This window comes from Mycteria americana, chromosome 2 (genome assembly GCF_035582795.1).
Source record: "Mycteria americana isolate JAX WOST 10 ecotype Jacksonville Zoo and Gardens chromosome 2, USCA_MyAme_1.0, whole genome shotgun sequence".
NCBI classification, from domain to species: Eukaryota; Metazoa; Chordata; class Aves; order Ciconiiformes; family Ciconiidae; genus Mycteria; species Mycteria americana.
In genome coordinates, this window is record NC_134366.1 from 113,188,759 (window position 1) to 113,208,823 (window position 20,065).

General features: G+C 38.9%; 1 protein-coding gene across 1 annotated transcript in view; it reads left to right on the forward strand.

Annotated features, from left to right (window-relative positions):
* Window positions 1–19,075, forward strand: part of CD226 (CD226 molecule) — a 28,688-nt gene extending 9,613 nt beyond the window's left edge. The window contains exons 3-6 of the mRNA XM_075495453.1: window positions 8,761–9,093; window positions 16,296–16,407; window positions 17,254–17,344; window positions 18,567–19,075. Coding sequence (XP_075351568.1) covers window positions 8,761–9,093; window positions 16,296–16,407; window positions 17,254–17,344; window positions 18,567–18,719 — 689 coding nt within the window. The 3' untranslated portion in view covers window positions 18,720–19,075. The remainder of the gene's footprint in view (window positions 1–8,760; window positions 9,094–16,295; window positions 16,408–17,253; window positions 17,345–18,566) is intronic.
* Window positions 19,076–20,065: the final 990 nt, after the last annotated feature.

Sequence of the window (20,065 nt, forward strand, 5' to 3'; positions counted from 1 at the left end):
CAGTTAGTTACTAAGAATAATGATGCTGTTATGTATTCTTGGTTACTTTTTTTGTATCAGAATATGCTATGTTAAGGAAAAAAATGTAACATTCAGTACCCATGAGGACTGCTGTGTTTTTACCAAAGTAAGATAAAATTAGAAAGGTTGTTTTATATGTTCCCTATGAGCATTGTTTTGATGAACATGCATTGCATGTCAGCTGGATACTATAGCTATTAACTGACTTGTTGTTGTGTGATAATTTGGGGATGACTCTTACTTCTCATTTGTTCATCTGCTGACCCAGCCTGCTGTCTGGGGAGGTTTGCTGCTTGCCAGGGTAGACTCTAGGATGCTTCAGAAACACTGCCAAGGCTTGCCCACTCCTCAAACTCCTAAGCCCTGCTGCTTTTCCACACGTACACCAAAGACGAGTCCAGGAGAGACCTGGAGAACATCAGGCATGACTACATGGTGCTGTAGGTGGTGGTCAAGGACATGGGTGGCTTACGTGGTGTCTCCTTGATCCTGCTGAAGAACGGAAAAGCCCTGGGAATAGGGGACAGATTCTGTGGGTCAAGACCCAGTTGCATGGCTGGTGTCAACAACAAGGTGTTACCTTTTATCACCATGGATCCTTTTTGATGATCAAGGACTGCTAGGAAGAGACAGGATCCACCTGAGCACGTGGGGAAAAAGCATCCTTGCCAACAAGCTGGTGAGGGGAGCTTTAACAGGAAAGTGAGATGACAACCCACAAGTGAGCGAGGAAGTGGACTGGGCTGACAAGCAAATGGTGTGGGATTATATGGACAGGAAACACCCTGAAAACAACAAATCAGGGCACAAGGGTGACCATTCCAAGTATGTCCACACGAATAAGGAAATACTGAGGGGACACATTGTGGGGAAGCTCTCATACCTTTTCTGGGAAATCAGCATGACTGGATGACCATATGAAGTGTCTGTACACCAGTGAACATAGCATGGGCAACAAAACAAGGAATTAGATCTCTGTGTGCAGTTGTGGGGCTATGACCTCATTGGAATCACAGAGACATGGTGGGATAGCTCACATGACTGGAGTGCTGCAATGGCTGGATACAGGCTCTTTAGGAAGGACAGGCTGGGAGGGTAGGGAAGGAGAGTCGCCTTTTATGTGAGAGAGCAGTGGGAATGCAAGAAGTTCTTCCTGGGAAAGGATGATGAGCCAGCTGAGAGCTCATGGGTCAGGATTAGCGGGCAGATCAACATAGGTGATGTTGTGGTGGGTGTCTGCTACTGACTGCATGATCAGGGTGATCAGACAACTGGAAGAAACTTCACATTCTGTGGTCCTCATGGGAGACTTCAACCACCTGGTATCTGTGGAGGAGCAACACAGCAAGACACAATCAAGCTGGTAGGTTTCTGGAGTGCCTTGATGATAACATCCTCACTCAGGTGATTAAGTAGCTGAAGAGAGCAGATACTCTGCTCAACCTCAGACTTACAGAGAAGGAAGAACTTGTTGGGGTTGTGAAGATCAGGGGCAACTTTGGCTGCATAGTAGAGTTCATGATCCCAAGAGAAGGGGATAAAAGCAAAAAAGCAGGATCACAGCCCTGGGCTTCAGAAGACCAGACTTTGGCCTGTTCAGAGATCTGCTTGGAAGAATCCCAAGGGTGATGGAGAAAAGATTTTCAAGGAAAACCTCCTCCAATGGTCCATCCAGACAAGCAGGAAATCAAGCAAAAATGCCAGAAGGCCTGCATGGATGAACAAGAAGCTTCTGACTAAACTCAAACATAAAAAGGAAGTATAGACACGATGAAAGCAGGGTCAGTTGACCTGGAAGGAACCTTGAAACACTGTCCAAGCATGAATGGGTGCAGTTAGGAAAGCCAAAACTGACTGGAGTTGAATCTAGTGGGTTAAAAAATGTATATTTGGGCAAGTATTCTCCTACCTCTATAAGCCAAAAGTACTTCATCTTCTCAGCTACTATTCCCTAATTCTATGCCACTGCAGCCACCACTGGGAAGTTCAACTTAACTAAAGTATGGTATTGTCTCCAGTAACAACCATAACTGCTGTGACACCCAGTAGTTAAACCCAGATCTAAGAATTTTATAACTTTGGTTTTTGTTTCACAAAATGTAAATGTGATGGATGAAATTTTGAGATAACGGAATTTAACAGGATGCAATTGCAGGGGAAAATGGAAAGTGCACAGTGACAGCTTTAAAATATTCAAAATTAAGGAGGTAGTATTAATTTATCTAGGACAGGCTGAGCAATATTTTATTTGAGGAAACACATGTTCAGTTATGGAATGAATAGAGGTAGGTGAAAAGCAGAGGGTAAAAGGAATTACAGACTCAGTTAAACTTCAAAATACTCTAAAGGAAATCACTACGAGGTGATTAATATTTTAAGTTCTGAAGTTTTCCCATCTGCAGAACCTCTTTCTGCTGCTTATATTTCTAATGGTGAACCTTTCTTTCATCTGGCCTGTCAGACAGGAATATAATTTGTAACTTAATAAGGACAAAAAGAAATGGAAAGAAAACATTTGGTGAAAGATACTGATGATGTATTGATTTCTTCCGTTTTCTTACCTGGTACCAAGCTGCATAACAAACTCATTATACAATAAACTGTACCTTTCCTTCTCCTCTAATATATTTTCAGTCCATAAAACAATGCATTAAAAGTAATAACTAGGATCTGAGATGCAGGGCAGCAATTCCCCACAGTGCATCCTCATGCCGCACACTTCTGGGGCTGGGCAGCATGGGTGTGTACCCTGTCCATCACCTTGGCACCCTTGGCTTTCCCTCCTGAGAAACATTGGTTCAACAGCTGTCCTTAGAGCCAGGTTGATTTTTCACACCCTTTCCCTTCCTCTCTTCCCTGCCTTTTTTCTTCTGTGTGGCTTAAAACATGATATCCTCTGCTCTGCCTGAAGTCCGACCCGTAGGAGCCTCGTGGAAGATATGAGCAGGTAGGCACAAATGCACACACATGCACGCGTGCTGCGACGTGCAGTTTCTCAGTACAGCATTTCTCTTCATCCACTGTGAGACAATACAGATCATTAACAATAAGTGAAGGCTGAGCACAGTATCCTGTGTCACTCCTTCTCTCTGCTCGTTGAACTCCTATCGCTGGTAAATTCCCTTCATCCTAACTGATTTAATTCCTGGAGAGGATGAAAATTTGAAATTCTGACCTCTTACATCTTCAAGACTCTCCTGCAGGTGAATCCTGGCATAGTACATTATACGCTTTTATCAGATGACTTCTTCCCCAATGACCAAATTCTCCTTCCTGGAAGTTCATGAATGTTTATAACTGAAGAGAGGATGATTTTCTCACTTCTATTAGCACTGTACTCTTTCTCTCTCCCTCTCTTTGGCTTCTCCCTTTCCTTGAACTCTAGGTTACTAAAGTTCATATTAAAAGAGTAAAATAACAACAAAGAGTAATGGAATATACCTAAACAAACTGGAATTGGCAGGTGAATTACAATTGTGTGCTAAGTGTTTATAGCATAATGCAGAATTAATAATTGGTAGAGAAAGATTCACCAAATTGTCACAATATAATTTAATGCATATTTAAAGGTGTATAGGAGTATAAATACTTTAATTTTAACTTTTATGATCCAAATAGTTGCTATTAGAAAAACACATCCTTTTCAAACACTGCACTACTGCTGGTTTCTGAGTCTGATTGTAGAACTGATGTCAGAAGCTCATTAGAAATTAAGGTCTTTACTGTTCCAGCTTATTTAATAGCTATGCATCCATGTTTCCTTGTTTCATCCAAAAAAGGGCAAAAGCATTTTTTTAGAAACTCAACAAAATTGTGTGGTATGTGTTAATACAGTTGGAAGACATTAGTTTGGGAGCTAAATATAATTCCATATTTAGCCTATTCAGGAAGGGTGAAGGGGTCACTCTTGAAGTATTTTCTCATCTGAAAGTTGATTTTCTTGGTGAAAAGAAAAGCCCCGGACAAAGTTCATCTTCATAAAATTTTAAGCCTCCTTTTCATCTGCAATTTATTTTGTCACTTCTTATAAGCAGAGAAGAAGACTGTGTGCATGCAGAGCTTCAGCAAACCAAGTGGGAACCTGTCGCTGCTGTAGAGCTAAGTTAGCTTTGCAGTTTTGAAAAATCTGCTAAGGTCATTAGTTATTTCTGATGAAGAGCATTACTTCCTAAGGTACCTACTTTGAAGGCAGCTCTGTTACCATCAGCCTGAGCAGTATGAGCTTGTCCTGACCTTGTGGTACCTGGCAGCACATGGAAAATGTCTGTGTGCAGGGGTGGCTGAGTGTGGGGTGTGACTCCCCGCATTTGTTACTCGGAAGTGTGTGCGCTTGCCTGCAGCAGCTGATGTAACTCTGTATAAAACCAGCTCTGGTAGTACTTAACCTCTGCTAAGCTTTAAGCCTAAACAGAGATGCAGAAATATGCTAAGCCAGAAGGGTGTTTCAATGCATTTTATTCTACTGTGCTGAATTTTGCCTTTCTGAAGTTGCAGAACTGATATTGAAGTATGAATATTTTTTCCTTTGTATACGGTTTTAAACCAGGAGGGATGCATGACACATGTGCAGTCCAGAGTGAAACTCTAGAACCTTGTGCAAAAGTATAAAACTGGGACTGGTGGAACTTGCAGAGAACAGTAATTAAGATGTTATAGATACTGACTTTAAAAATTAATAAACTAGCTGAAAACAGGTACAGGTATCTAAGCAACTTTCCTTTGAAGGAACAAAACCAGCTAATCCTATCGGAGACCAAAGGAAAAAAAAGAATAATCAAAGTGGATATGACAGGAACCAAAAAGTAGAAAGTCTGAAAATCTCTACCCAAAAGAATGGGGACCAAATATTTACATAACATTCATTTTGGCTTTTAATTGCTTGTAGCAAGGGCAGGGGGGGGAAGAAAAAAAAAATGATTACACCATTATTTTATTTTCCCTCCAAAAGGAATTTCTTAACCTTATCAATTTCCCTGCTGCAGAATTATGGTTTAGTTGCTTGATCCTTTAAATGCTAGGAAGTTGGTTTACACTCTTTTATGCCTCTATATTTTTGAGATTGGCTTTCCAAGAAAAATATTGAAATATTATGTTTTTTAAAATATGAAAGCTTACATTTTTTCTCCTTTATATGTCTAATAACCCTTAAGCAGATAGAAATATGTATAACTGCAAAATATGATGAGATAACATCCTGCCAAAAGAGATGCAGGGAGGATATCAAACACAGAGCACTTCTTTACTAAGCAGAAGCAAATGCACCTACTGTGAGTGCTGTCACCTCCTCCTACTTTCTGTCCAGGAGGAGAGATGACATGGCCATGGCAGGAGGCAGAGCAGGCAGCAGTGGCCGGAATGAGCAGCAGGCAGGGAAAGTCTATTTTTATCAGATGCAATGATACATTTTTTCAGCATTTCTGAAATGTTCACACATCGTGTGTCACCATGGGTTGTGCGTGTGCGGGGGTGAAGGTATGTGGGTATGCCTTTTTCCCCGTAGAAGTATTTCTCAGAATGGGAGGTTCTCATCCCACGCGTTCCAGGCTGAAAGCAAAGAAACAATGTTCAGAAAGGTACTAAATAAAGAAAGTGGTTGAACAAAGGAGAGGGAGGATGAAAGAACTATGCTTATGTTGGTGTCAAAATAAAATGGGACAATTGCTTAAAACAAAAACCTGGAACACTTTAGTGTACTAGGAAGATTTAATTAGAACTACGTAGGCCTGATTCTCCACTGCTTATGCCTTACATAATCATTTAAGTTGTACAAGGTATCATATGGTAGGAAGGGGAGTGATTTACCTCTTTCAAGAGTCAAAATGCCTGAATGTCGCTGCATACTGTCAAGTAAAATACACAAGCAATGCAAAAAAAAAAAAAAAAAGTGTAATGATGCCTGTGTTTGAAAATAGTTATGACAGAACGTACAGCATCCGAGAATCTCAAAACTGTTTCTATTTTAATTTGTCTGTTTGTACATAGTTTTCACTATTAACATATTATTTATTATTTGTATACCAGCAAATTATACAAATATATCAAGATTTGTACCTGGAAACTTCACTGAAGTTTCAAGGCAACCTTAACTTTGTAATGTACCTGTTAGAGTATACTATAGTATGTTGTAGTATTATATATTATTGGGAAACTGTGATACATTTTTTGGCAAATATAACATACAAAGTTAACTAATAAGTTTTAAGACAGAAGGGATTTTCATTATTTTGGTTGAAAATGTTGTATCTTCTTGTTTACAGTTCACCATATGTATAATGTATATTCTTCTAGCAAATGTACAGCAGGCAGCAGGGAAGAAGGCTGTTTTTTATACAGTCCTGGTTGCTGCCCTTTGGGTCAGGTGGGAATCCTCTGGAAGGTGGGAGGTATCACCATCATACATGTAATTTCCCTAATAAGCATGTTTAGATAGGAGAAACACCTGGAGTTCAGGGTAGCATTGGCATGAAATGGATAGGACAGCAAGGATGGACCCAGGAGCAGATGGGGAGACTTCAAGGCTTCTAAGGGGAACATGGGTAGCAGTAGGGCTTGCTCATAGCAGAAGAAGACAGTAAAGACTGCACAGTGAAGAAGACAAGACTTCTCAGGGAAGAATACATGGTTTACTGTAAAGCAGGCAGTTGCTGGAAGTTAGTGGTCTGGAAAGTGGGACAGGAGGAAAGATCTGACCTGTAAGAATATGATGGGCAAGAGAGAGAATAGGTTTCAATTACCTTTTCATTTACCCCTCTTCCCTAGTAGATCTGAATCTGAATCTACAGATCTGAATCTGCTAGGTATTAAAAAAAAAAAAATCTTTTCTAGTGTAATGACTTTTGAGGGACTGCAATACAAGGAACATCTTTTGCAAGTGTAGAGTCCCATCATAGTAGTCTGATTTGAATAAAACTTAGAATTCCATGAGTAAATTCTTGCTGGAACTAGCATGATATCTTAAATGATTATCCAGCTTTGGCAGTCATCTTCAGTAACAGAAAATTAGCTGTCTTTGGCAAGCTGTCCAAGGAGTTAATTAGCTTCACTGTGTTGTACCTTCTGTTTAGTTTAGTGAATTTATCTCTCTTCTGTCCTTGTCTATCATTAACTTTCTGTCTCCTTGATTGCAGTCTACATGGATCTTCAAGTTCTTCATTAATTTTTTTAGGTAAACCCATTAGACACAGTTCCTTTTGCCTTTCAGCATTTCAATGTTTTAATCATACTTCTGGTCTCCAAAGGCAGAGGGAATGTAATTTTCCTGTTCTGTGTTCCATTGATAAAAAATTGCAGGCTAGACTTTTTCATTCACTGTTTCACAGAGCCTGCACAAGTCTCAGAAGTCACAGACTTCCACAATGAAGTTTCCATCCTGTCAACATGAATGGAATCACTTATTCGTAGATTTTAGGGTAATATACTTGCCCACATGAAATCCTATTACTTTTTGCACCTGGCTTAGGAGGTGAGGTAGGCCACCCTGTATTGATGATTTTGACAACCCTGGCATTACCAGCATCCAAAGCAATACAGTTTACCAGCATTTTTCCCTTAGATTTTTGATAAAAATGTTACATCAAGGAGGATCTAAATCTAGCTCAGTCCTACAGTGTATTCTGTTCCACTCAGAGTGCTACTGCAACCATCCCATCCCATGAATCTGGCTACAGCTTCATTTTAAAACTCTTTTTTTTAAAACAGATTTTGATGCATTTAATGACTGTCATTTTTCCTATGCAATTTTAATTTTCTGTCTTTGCTTCCAGTTGTTACAATACATAACCAGATTAAAAATATATACTAGTGACATTTTGTGACATAAAGACATCTAATAAAAAAGCGACTCATTGAACAGCTTGAAAGATCAGTCCTTTTACAGTGTAGGAAAAGCAGTATGATCATTAATCTTTTTCAACACTAAAGTCTTCAAAAAGATGACAGTGCTAGTCCTAACTTATGAATATATGCATTACAAAGCCTGCTTTAGAAACCAAATGGCTATTGAATGCTCTGAATATCAGAAACACTGACAATCTTTCTATTAAAGACTTAAAATTTTTTTTTCTTGATTTGTAAACAGTGAATTCTATTACTAAAACCAACTCAGAGCAGGGCAACTTCAGTCAAAATTATTTAAGATATAATATATCTACTGTTTATATGTGGCAGAAGGCTTGAATTTATCTGGAAGTCTCCTTCCATACCACAGCCTGACTATCACACAGGTTTTCCCGAAGTAGAGTATACAAAGAGTTAAGAAATTTTTTATTTAAGTGGTGAGGTTTGGGAATGGGACAATTGTAATTCATAGGCTGGAATGTCTTGTAACATAATTTACTAATGCACGTCCTCAGGGTCACATCAAACCATTTTCTTCTTGTGATTAGTGTGAAAACAGAACAAGACTATCACAAATTTAATTAGACTGGCCCCATAATTTATGCTGTTGAATATTTGCTGAAACAGTTAATAAAACATTCATGTACTCAAAATGTTTAAAAGTAGCCTTCTTGCCATGTCATTGCAGCCTCACAGTTCCATAAACACTGTTTTGTCTAAATGTGCACAAAAATATAGCTATAGATAGGTATAAATGATATTTTTCAATATTTCAAACAATTTGAATATCTTTCTGCTGTAAGACAATTTCATTAGTATTTGCCATACAGGAATTTTTGATACTAAACTTCCCTTGAATGAAATATGAGAAGTTCTTTGTTGTTTTTTTGTGTTTTTCAACAGATGCTTTTGAAGTATCTGAGAAACAAAATAATCCTGTGTTTACCAAACCAGGAGGAAATGTCACTTTTACTTGCCCTTATAAAATTGGAGATTCAGTGCAGCAAGTGATGTGGGAAAGGATTAAAGCAGATCAAGTAGATACCATTGCTCTGTGCAATTCGTCAGGAAAGCAAAGCTTTGGTTCAGATTTCGAAGCGCGTACACTGGTGGATTGCTCTGATCAGGCAAACTCCATGATCGTCATTCAAAACATTACCGCCTCTGACTTTGCAACGTATCGCTGCATAGCTACTGGACGAAACAAAACCTACGTGAAGAGTTTTACTATAGCTGGTAAGTAAAGGAGGAAGTGGTAAATGTTTTTACAATAGGACCTTCTGAGGTGTTAACACTTTTACCCATATAAAATAACTCTTCAATAACAAGTGAGGATTTATTTAAATACCACATTCCAATTAGCGGCGTGTAAAAGATAGCAAAGTTAACAATTAGTCTTGTTTCCATAGAAAGAAGCTGGTTTTAAGCTTGTCTGATCTCATTATAGGACTTTAGACCTGTTTGTGAGAAACTGGTTTGTTGTTAGGAAGGAGACGCTTTGGAAGAAGAGAGACTGCCTGAGTTTGTGGGAGAGGTAGGCATTCTCCCAAAGAAGCCACGAGGGGAATTCCCCATTAGCACAGTGCACCTCAGGGTCCCAGGGGAGGCACCTATCCTACAACGAAGGCAAAGAGCACGCTCTCATTTGAAAATGTACGAATTTGTAAAATGACCTCTACCTTATTCAAGTAAGGAGCTTCTTTAGGGGGAGCTGAGAAGCTCTCCAGGTTTTGCTGTGACTGTTGTCACAGTTTGATTATAATGGGAGCTTAGGTCTCCATATGTAGACACTTGAAACAAGATTTCTCAAACTGTGAGTTGAATCCCGCCTTTACTTCTGTTTTCTGTTATGACTGAAAAAACCTCAGTTTTGGTTCTTCTCTATCGCATGTATTTTGAAGATGCAGTTCTTGTACCACCCCAGTCCTTCTTTTCCTGTAGCGGCATTCAGTCCAGCTCTCTGGTATCTTTTGAGGGTACTGCTTTTGTTCCTTATAATAAATAAGTGTTAGTAGACCTCTCTTTGGCAATACTAAGAGCTTCGGCATGGGATATGAAACTTCAGAATATGCGTCATCTGTGCTATTGTTATTGAGAAGCAGACAAAGTGCTCAGGAAAAAAATGCTGACCTGCTTTACTCTGAACACTTGACCATGAAAGTCCATGAAATTGAGCAGAATATGATGAAAAGAAAAAGGGTATCAGGAGGAAAATTGCTCTCACCTCTGACAATTTTAAACATTCAAATTTCAAAATGTTGACTATATTCATATAATCAAGCATATCCAAATTGTAGAGCAATAGAAATTTTTTTTGTTTACTCCAAGTGCAGTGCTTCTTATATCAAAATGAAAGCATATAATTTGCAAAAAAATACAATAACTTTAAGAATTATCAGTCCTCCCTACACAAACTATTTCTTCTCCAAAAAAAGAGTTCAGTTTCCATGCTTCTTTTGCTCTTGAAACAAATTCTATTTACCATTTTTAGTTCTAAAAATGTCAGCATAGTTATGCCTGTTTATTGGTGAAAAAAAGGTCTGAAACCATTGGAGAAGCTGAAGCACAATATGATTCAGAAAACACCCCATTGTCTCCCTTTTAAGGCCTCACTCCATATTATGAACAGCATTTTGCTGAATTTTCCAAAGGAAAGTGAAGTGTCAAGTATTTCCAGTTTTTTCTCTTTAACGTTTGGGTCTGTTTCATAACATGCAATTAATATTTCCAGTGAGATATGGAGAAACACTAAGGAGAAAGGAGCAACAGGCCAGGTGTCAGCTCCCACTGCACCCTGTGGTTTAGCCAGTGAAGCCTCTCACAAACTCGTGAATGACTTTGCTTGATGCAACAGCTGTGGCTTGAATAAACCAAGTGGTGACAGAAACTTGCCACACTGTTTTTTGTGTATGTTCTATCAGTTCAGTCACTTCATTTTCTTTGGCTTAGCATTACAGCTAAGCCACACTCTAGCTTGGATTTTTCTACCAAACTCTTCCAACGTTTTTAGTCTGTTAGTGTGATTCTGCATGGGTACTGCAAATCTTCTCGCCTTGCCCAGTTCCAGAGATGTTTTGAAATACTGAATCTAGGAACTGGGACAATACCTGTATTGTAAACAGGAATAGGGGGTACTCTGTTTATGTTGGGAGAGAGTAAGACAAAAGATAAGAACCTTTTGTTTTCTTTTTTTTTCTTTGAGAAGCTGTCATTGAGAAGATGCCAAGAGTTTTTAAAGAGGAGGAATCTTGGGTGAAAGGAGGTAGAAATAAGAGCACAGGATTATTTGCAGAACTGATAATAGTTCCAAAACCAGATTAAAGGGGTGGTACAGTAGAAACAAGCAACTTGCTTCTTGTCTAAAGGTGAATGTATTTTTGCAAGGAGAAACAGCATGGAATTCCTATGAAGACAAAAAGGGAGAGAAAGGGGAAAAGGTATTCAAATATTGGGAAAGCCTGTGATATTCTTGCAGTTGTATCAGTAGAGTTGGCATGCTGCATTTAACGTCTTGCAACATCAGTGAAAATAAAACCATGAGATCCATTCAATATCATTAAGTTTCTCTATTCCATCCCACTAAATATTGTGATTGGTTTTTTTCAGTAACAGGAATTTCCAGCTGAAATGGGTCTTCTGCAAATCATTTTTTACTTCAAAACCTGCAACACATAAAAACAACATGTGTATGTAAAGTAGTGTAGCTTTTGTTGGACAACACTTACAGAAACAGGAGGCTGAATATTACATAATTATATAATGCGTTCAGGAGACTTTGGATTAATTTCTGATGTGTTCTTCACCATATTTCTCCTTCTAAAAATTCTATTTATATGGAGATTGGTCATGTCACCAGATTCCACATCTGAACGCATTTCTGATTTTTACTTACCATGCTTTTTCCTTTGCTTAGATTTCATTTTTTTATCATGTTTTTGAAGGAAGGAAGCAGACTTAAAATCCATGCGTTAGTTTGGTAGATGATTGGGAAAGAAGGGGAGATGTCATATGAAAGAACAGAAAAATTAGAAGGATTGAAAAAGAAATGCTTATTCCATCTTGAAGACCTAGCCATTTTTAGAAAGATTTAATAAGTTTTTTTCTTGCTTTAGCAGCAAGTGGGATAGTAAGATCTTGTATACAAAGGAACACAGAAACATTTTGTGTCACTGTGTGTTCCAACTAGATCGGAAAAACTGGTTGGTGGTTGTGTTTAAATGGACGTTTAGGGGTCAGAATTATATTATGATTTGTACTAGCCCTTTCACCAGCCTTGTTGCCCTCCTCTGGACGCATTCAGGTACCTTAATATCCTTAAATTGTGGGGCCCAGAACTGCACACAGTACTCAAGGTGAGGCCACACCAACGCCTCTTTTGATGGGCTGGTCATGCTGTGTTTGATGCGCCCCAGGATGGGGTTTGCCCCCTTGGCTGCCAGGGCACACGGCTGACTCATGCTGCGCCTGCTGCCGACCGGCACCCCCAGATCCCTTTCTGCAGGGCTGCTCTCCAGCCACTCCCCTCCCCATTTATACTTGTGCCCATCATTGCACCATCCTAGATGCAGAATCTGGCATTTGTTCCCTTCATACACTAGGCGGGTGACCTTATTGTAGAAGGATATCAAATTAGTTAGACAGGACTTTCCCTTTGTGAATCCACGTTGACCGTGCCTTTAAATTGTCCTTTAAATGTCTTTCAGTAGTACCCAATATGATCTTCATAGCACTGAGATGAAAAGCAGGGGACTACTTGTCCAGTCGTTGAGGGTTATCATACAGTCCTTTGAGCTGGGAGGAGACAGCAGTACTTCTGTGCCATAGAAAACGGACAGAAGATAAGGCTGCAGTCAGGGGTGAGGAGAATCAGAGTAGGAGTGAAATTAGCTTCCCTTCTTCCTTCGTGAATTCATCCAGTATGAACACAAGATATCAGTCCATGTCTGTGGGTCTCTACTCAACAAACCACCTTTCTCTGGGCATGAATGCATTCATGCTGGATTTCTGCCTTTCAGTTGTGAGCAAAACTATTTCAGTGATGTCTAGTTAGCATACCATATGTGCCAGTCCAGCAAGGCATGTCACAAGTTACATGAAGATCTTCACAGTCCAGTTCAAATCTCTTGTTAGAACAAATAACTGTCTGGCCCATCAGTGCTTCCTCCTCAAAACCAAAGTCAGCGCACTGAATGTTGAAAACCTTAATGCAAAAAAATTTCACAATCTTGCAGAGAAAATGCCACGGCCACGGAGATGGGGGAGAGAGGGACACATTGTCTAATACTTAACAGAAGTTGCGCTGATGCTGAAAATACACTTAATAGCCTTCTGTCAGCATATCACCTTTGATGAGAACACAAGAACTAAAGAGACACATGACAAGCCTCTGACATGTTTCTGCAAAATCTTGAATGTTATGTTAAAGTCAGTAATTACAAAAGGTTTTGTATAGTTAAAGAAAACAAATGCCTCAGGAAGGCTTTGCTCACTTTGAATGAGAAAAGGCAAAAGGGCTTTGAGTTGTTGTTTCTTCTAAAAAAAATCTAATGATTTTTGTCATCCAAATTTAACTGACAGCTGATAATCTCAGCTCTCAAACTCATTAACTCAGAGATTATTATCTTGACCTGATAAAAATGAAGGTGAAACTTCAGGAAAAGAAAAACGAGGTCTGGAGTCCTTAGACCGCAGGGTGGGAATGCTGCTGAAGTCTGGAACTCTATCCAGATTCAGCCATCCTTGATGATAATTAAACACATGATTTTTAACAGAATAGCTAAAATCTTAAAATTTCTTTGTTGCTTACAGGATGTTTTCTCCCTATTTCTGTAAGTACTCACTGGCACAGATAATGATTTTCTGTGGCGGGTAGCTAAACATTTGGAAAAAAAGACATTATATTTTTTCCTGAAGCTGGACATAGCTATATGCACCATCCTGTCACTTTAAGTACACAGCAGTTGAAAATATGATGGAAGTAGAGTGATTTCATCTGTGATTATAATACAAAAGACATCAATTTTTGTTATCAGGCAGCCTTCTCTATTGTGTCACATACCTTCAGCAGCACAAACTTCTGAGAGAATTTTCTTTCTTTTTTCTTTCCAGTAAAATAACATTGGAATTCAAGAATAAGACTCTTCTGTGATCAGTATTTTTTGTTGTCGTGGTTTAGCCCCAGCTGGCAACTAAGCACCACGCAGCCACTCGCTCACTCCCCCCTGGTGGGATGGGGGAGAGAATCAGAAGAGTAAAAGTGAGAAAACTCGAGGGTTGAGATAAAGACAGTTTAATAGGGAAAGCAAAAGCCGCGCATGCAAGCAAAGCAAAGCAAGGAATTCATTCACTCCTTCCCATGGTCAGGCAGGTGTTCAGCCATCTCCAGGAAAGCAGGGCTCCATCATGCGTAATGGTTACTTGGGAAGACAAACGCCATCACTCTGAATGTCCCCCCCTTCCTTCTTCTTCCCCAGCTTTATATACTGAGCATGACGTCATGTGGTATGGAATAGCCCTTTGGTCAGTTTGGGCCAAGTATCCTGGCCGTGTCCCCTCCCAGCTTCTTCTGCACCTGGCAGAGCATGGGAAGCTGAAAAGTCCTTGACTAGTGCAGCAACAACTAAAACTTCTCTGTATTATCAACACTGTTTTCAGCACAAATCCAAAACATAGCCCCATACCAGCCACTATAAAGAAAAGTAACTCTATCTCAGCTGAAACCAGGACATTTGTTATCCTTTCCACTGAGCATATTAATACTAAAGAGGTGTACCTGAGTAAGTCTCAACTGGTATTCAGGATAGCCGGATAAGAAGCTGTGAACCTATTTGATCCGGGAGAGAAAAGCCATCTGGTGATGGCTCAGTATCGTTAGTGATACTGATTGTTTTCCTTTGTCTATGAACTGAGTGTGTAACTTTCTTGTCTACCCAGAATGAAAGCTCTTCGGGGCAGCTGTGGTTTCATCTTCAGATAGATGCTATCTTCATCTGTACAGTGAGCAGAACATTACATATGGATTACATACATTACATGCAGTTTTTTAGCCCCCATTCACCAATGAATTGCTAGTCTGTATCTGAAACGCAAGAAACAAGTTTGTGGCCAAGATGTTGGTAAGATCATCTGGCTAAGATGTGTCCTGATAGCTGATACTGTGTCCTGGTAGCTGATGCTGCTAGCCACAAATACACTATGTACAGAAGTGTTTATTACATACTATTTGTGTTTGCTTGCTTTTTGTGCTATTAGTCTCAAGTCTGCAGCGTGCTAGTGCAGAGATGCAACAGAGAAGCAGGAAGCAGGGCTCTGTGATGGGCTGCAAAAAGTTGACTTGAAGTTCTGTGGTTTAACACACTTTTTTTTTTTTTAGTACTACCACTAACCAAGTTCAGAATTTTGACAAGATAAAAATTCACAAGTGTTTTAAATGCATGATAACTGTACTGAGGATTTGTCTTGTGGACTTCCTGTGTGACTTTGAGTATATCACTTCTTTTTTTCTCCACCTTTTTTCACCTAAAAAATAAGAATAATATTGCATTACCTCTCCACAAGCTTGAGCACCATAAAAATATATTGACCCACAGCTTGAGGCCATCGTCTTGCCTGTCTCTACCCTTTAGTTATTATATGTTGCTCCTTAGCTTCATTTGAAGATGTGACTCTATAGTGAAGAATTCTGTGCATTTTAAGCAAAACTACTATAAATGTTACTTTTCCTACCTTTGTTGTAAGTCTCATATAAATAATTTTTGTTTAGGCTAGAACAAATAGGGTAGGTTTCCTGACATCCATCATCAAAGCATGTACAGTACTGGGTAAAAAAAAACAAACCAAATCACAATGGGATAAATTTTTGTGGAAATAATTTTTTAAAAAAGTGAACAGATTTCCTTTTGAATTAGAGCAGAAAATAACTGCTACAACTGTGCAGTACTGAATAGAAAACCTCTCGGGCACTGAGATGATCTTCCTGGTACTCTGAAAAATGTCTTGTTGCCCGTGGAAGTATTGCATGACTGTTAGGTATCTCTTATGAGACAACTTTTACAACGCCAAAGAACACTACTTAAGTAGTCTGAGTGCTTTTATTATCCATGTATCGAGTCACTTATTATGTATGCTCTTGGGCTGTTTTCTGACCAGGGGAGGGAAGGAGATAGGAAAGGATTATACAAGGCATCACTGTTTTTTTCATATCACTGTGCTGTGTTCACTCACCTTTGGTCATTCCAGTCACAAGTTTTGTAAGAGCTAGTTCAGCATAACAAAGGCATTTTAGAAATGAGGAAATGGTTGTGAGGTCTGAGTATTGAGCATGAGCTGTCATGGAATAATGCCTCTACATAATTGTTGATTTTCAACTTAGTTTGTCATAAAAAGTTCATGCTGGTTTATACAAACCACTAATCATATTTATTACAATTGCATTTTAGCAACTGGGGATCCCAAATGGTTTATTATCTACATAGCTGGAGGAATTTCTGCTGCTGTCTTACTGTTAGTTTTCTTACTGATCTTCTGTATCACCACTGCTTATCGCAAAAAGTGAGTAACAAACTAATTTGCTTGATATACTGAGGCAGCTAAGTATGAAGGCATTAACAATTAATCCTACTGTCTCCTTCAGAACAAATTAAAAAAAAGGTAGATGTGAAAATTTAATTTTCTTGCCAAAATTTAAACTTGAAAAAGCTAATCAGTTCTATAATGAAAAAAGTGACATTTTCGATCTTTTTTTCCTTTTTTTCACATTAAAAAAGCAAATGGCTTGCTAGAGTTCCTTGGTCAGCTAAATGCTTACAGTGGTATTAGATGAAACTTCGTGTCAAGGGTGATTTGTCAGGAATAACATAAGCCTAGACATAGGCTGTTCCTACCTTGTGTGTAGAGAAGGATAGGTGACATCTTGAGGTTTTCCAAATCTAGCATTTTTTGCCTTTTGATTTTATGTTCCAAATTTGTTCACAGTTGGATCCAGATTAATAGTTTAAACCATTATCTAAATTTGTTGTATTCCTTGCCAAATATAAGCTAGTGGCCTGACCCAGAATCTCTGATTCCAATGAAAAGAAATAGTGAGCAGAAAAAATATTTCTTCCTCTACCACAATATATGAAGCTGCTGGAACTTGCTGACAATATATTACTGTATTTGCCCCTGAATCAGAAGGCCTTTTGATCTGTGTCTGGGCCTTTATGAAACACTGCTGATCTCATGCATGTTACCGTTTGCAAGTCAGATGAAAGACTACTTGGATTTTTGTTGTACTTACTGGTTTCAGTGGAAAAGTAAACAATACCAGCATTCTCTCTTGTATGCTGGAATTAGATATTTTGGACTAGACTATGATGCAGGGTGCATTTGTGTTTCTGACTGACTGTCTGTCACCAGAAAGAAGAGGAAGAGGATCACAGAGGCCTTATCAAAAGCTTTGTACTCTACTCAGACCCAGGTGAGATCAGCTGGAGTTTACTCGTATTTTGTATTGCATATTTCTTAACATCTTTCTCTTCTGTGTCTGATCTTTGTATCCCTTGAATCTTATAGTCTAATCTTAAACTATACAGACAGGAAAAGTTGAATATTTTAAAGTATGATTATTGCTATTCACTTCTTTTATTAATATTTGTTAATATTTTACAGCTACATTTAGGGACCAACTGTGTTCCATATTATTAACAAATTAGCTCTTTTGGTTTGCTAGCTTTTATATTATTTGTGTGTTGTTAATACCTTTTTTCCTCAAGTCTCTACTTGTAAAACTGAGGCAAAACTGAGGCAAAAAATTGTATCCCGTGACACCCTCTGTCTTTATTTCTTCTAGTTCAGCTTCACTATAATTCATTGGGAAAGCTGTTTCAGTGCTTCTCCTTTCTTTTTGTATTGTAACAATCAACGTTTTGGAGCTCTGAGTCTTCCCCCCCTGCGATAATCCTGTTTGAGGCCTGAAGTTTAGAAGTGGAAAGGTAGCAGCCAGCTTCACTGCTTCTGCCTTGTGTCTTCATACCCTAAGTCAGGGTATGAAGTGATGTGGTGCTTACGGAAATGACCCCATTCTCACAGTGTATGTGAGACTCTAACTTTCCACCTATCTCCTCTCAGACTGCACTTCTGTATGATCCAACAGTGAGCTCCACTGTAGATATGTCCTTATAAAGCCCTTTGACGTCTTGCCATTTCCATTTCTCTCATTCTGACTCTTGGGTCACTGTTCATACCAGAATGAAGCTCTTCCTAGGGTGACCACAGGCTAGGGACTAGCCATTTGCTTCAGAAACCATCTTTCCTCCCATGCCAGTTAACCAAGATACCATCACATTAAGTTGTCTTAACGACATGACTAATTATTAGCATGGTCGATACCTTTAGAGTAATTCATGTTTTAAGATTGACATAGCAGACTACTTCAGTACCTAAAGTGTGGATGTGAGGGGAAGGGGATATTCCACTGGTGCTTTACCAGACACCTGATGTGGGACAGCTGGGAAACATTCAAAGCACAACTTCTTTTTTCATATGACTTGAACCTGAAATATATTTGTAGAAAACAAGAAGACAAAAAATATGTTGATTGATTGTTGAATATTTCCCAATAATACATCAGCATATGAGGAAAAATTTCCATTTTTCTCCTTTTTCAAAGTCGTAGCTGTTTTGAGAAAAGTCCTTCAACTTTTTCTTTTTTTTTTTTAATGTTCTTCTAGCTTGCTAACAGTTATGGAAGATCCAATTTTCATGGCACATGGAACACAGAAAGAAGAGGAGAAGAATCATCATTCAGGCAGACAGAGGAGATTTACGTCAACTGCAAAAATGTCTCACATAAACCTAAGAAAAGACCATTAGATTCCTTCTAAGAATAAAGTAACCAAAGTGCAAGCCTTATATTTGCAGGTTAGACTGTATTTTCTTTGTGCCGGCAAGATGTGGAAGGTCAAACTGGCTGTGCTGAACACTGCCTGGGCTGCTTTGGCTAGACAGCCAGCCTGGGCCAGGTTATACCAGGTGTGTCCGTGTTGTATTGCAGCCTGCAGTGTTAACGTATTCTTTGATTCAGATGTAAATTAAAGATTATTTTTACTTCTGCAATGTAAACATTTTTACCCAGTAGGTGTACTCTTAAATAAGAATTTTAGAAAAGCTCTGATATGCAGAATGGAGCTGCATATGTTTACATAAAGTTAATTTGGTCTGAGAAATCTATGTGTCTGAGAAGCCTGTGTGACAGGATGACAAAGAAAAAGCGCTCAGTGTTGTCTACGTCCATGATTTTTGCATCTCAAATTGAAAGCTCTATAGAATAATAAATATCCATAATTTTCCACACAGGAAGTGTTATTTTGCTGCTGGGCAAACAGTACTATTCAGCTGAAAAAAGCAAATATATCAGGGATCCTTGAACCTAGATTTAAACGTATGAACAGAAGCTTACTATCTGACATCTGTGTGGTTTTACAGGCTTCTTGCCACTCGCCACAGTTATTTCAGTGCTTTCTATTTGGGGATGGAATAGAAGTGTAGCCTCCACTCTCCTCCCTCCCTCCTTCCCCCCCACCGGTCCCCCCATGCCCAGGAGAAAACAAAACATGAAGACTCTGTCACTGTCAGGTTATATTTAATAATAATTTATTATAAGGTTTAGTTGCACAAAAAATAGATGAGAACATGGAAGATACATGAATAAATGATGCAAAGCAGAAAAAAGCATGATTGAGAACATTTACAAAACAATACACATACATATGTAGTTGTATGTGTGCATATGTATATATTCTGCTGAAATCTACAGAAGAAACCACACAGAAATTGAACAAATAGACAAAAAAAAAATCCTTAAACAAACAGAACTAGAAGGCAGACCTGAGAATTAGGATCTACGCATCTTTTGGCCTTTTACAAATCTGCTGTATTACTGAGGACGAAATCCCAGTAGATGAAGGTGTTACCATGATGGCTGATAATCATATATGTCTGCATACTACAAACTGTGTGCCTGGCCCACCTATGCTTGATTCCCCTTTTCTCTTGAAGCGTTAATAAAAGTGTTGCAGAATACGTTGGGTTTTTTTTTTTTGAAAGGGGTTGGGGGGAGGCATCATGAGTCTGCCTACAGATCAGTTACTGGTTCCACTTGGCTGGCTAGGAAGGAGCATCAACATCCTGACAGTGAAAAGCACATTTTGCGTAGCCTTCACCAATGGAA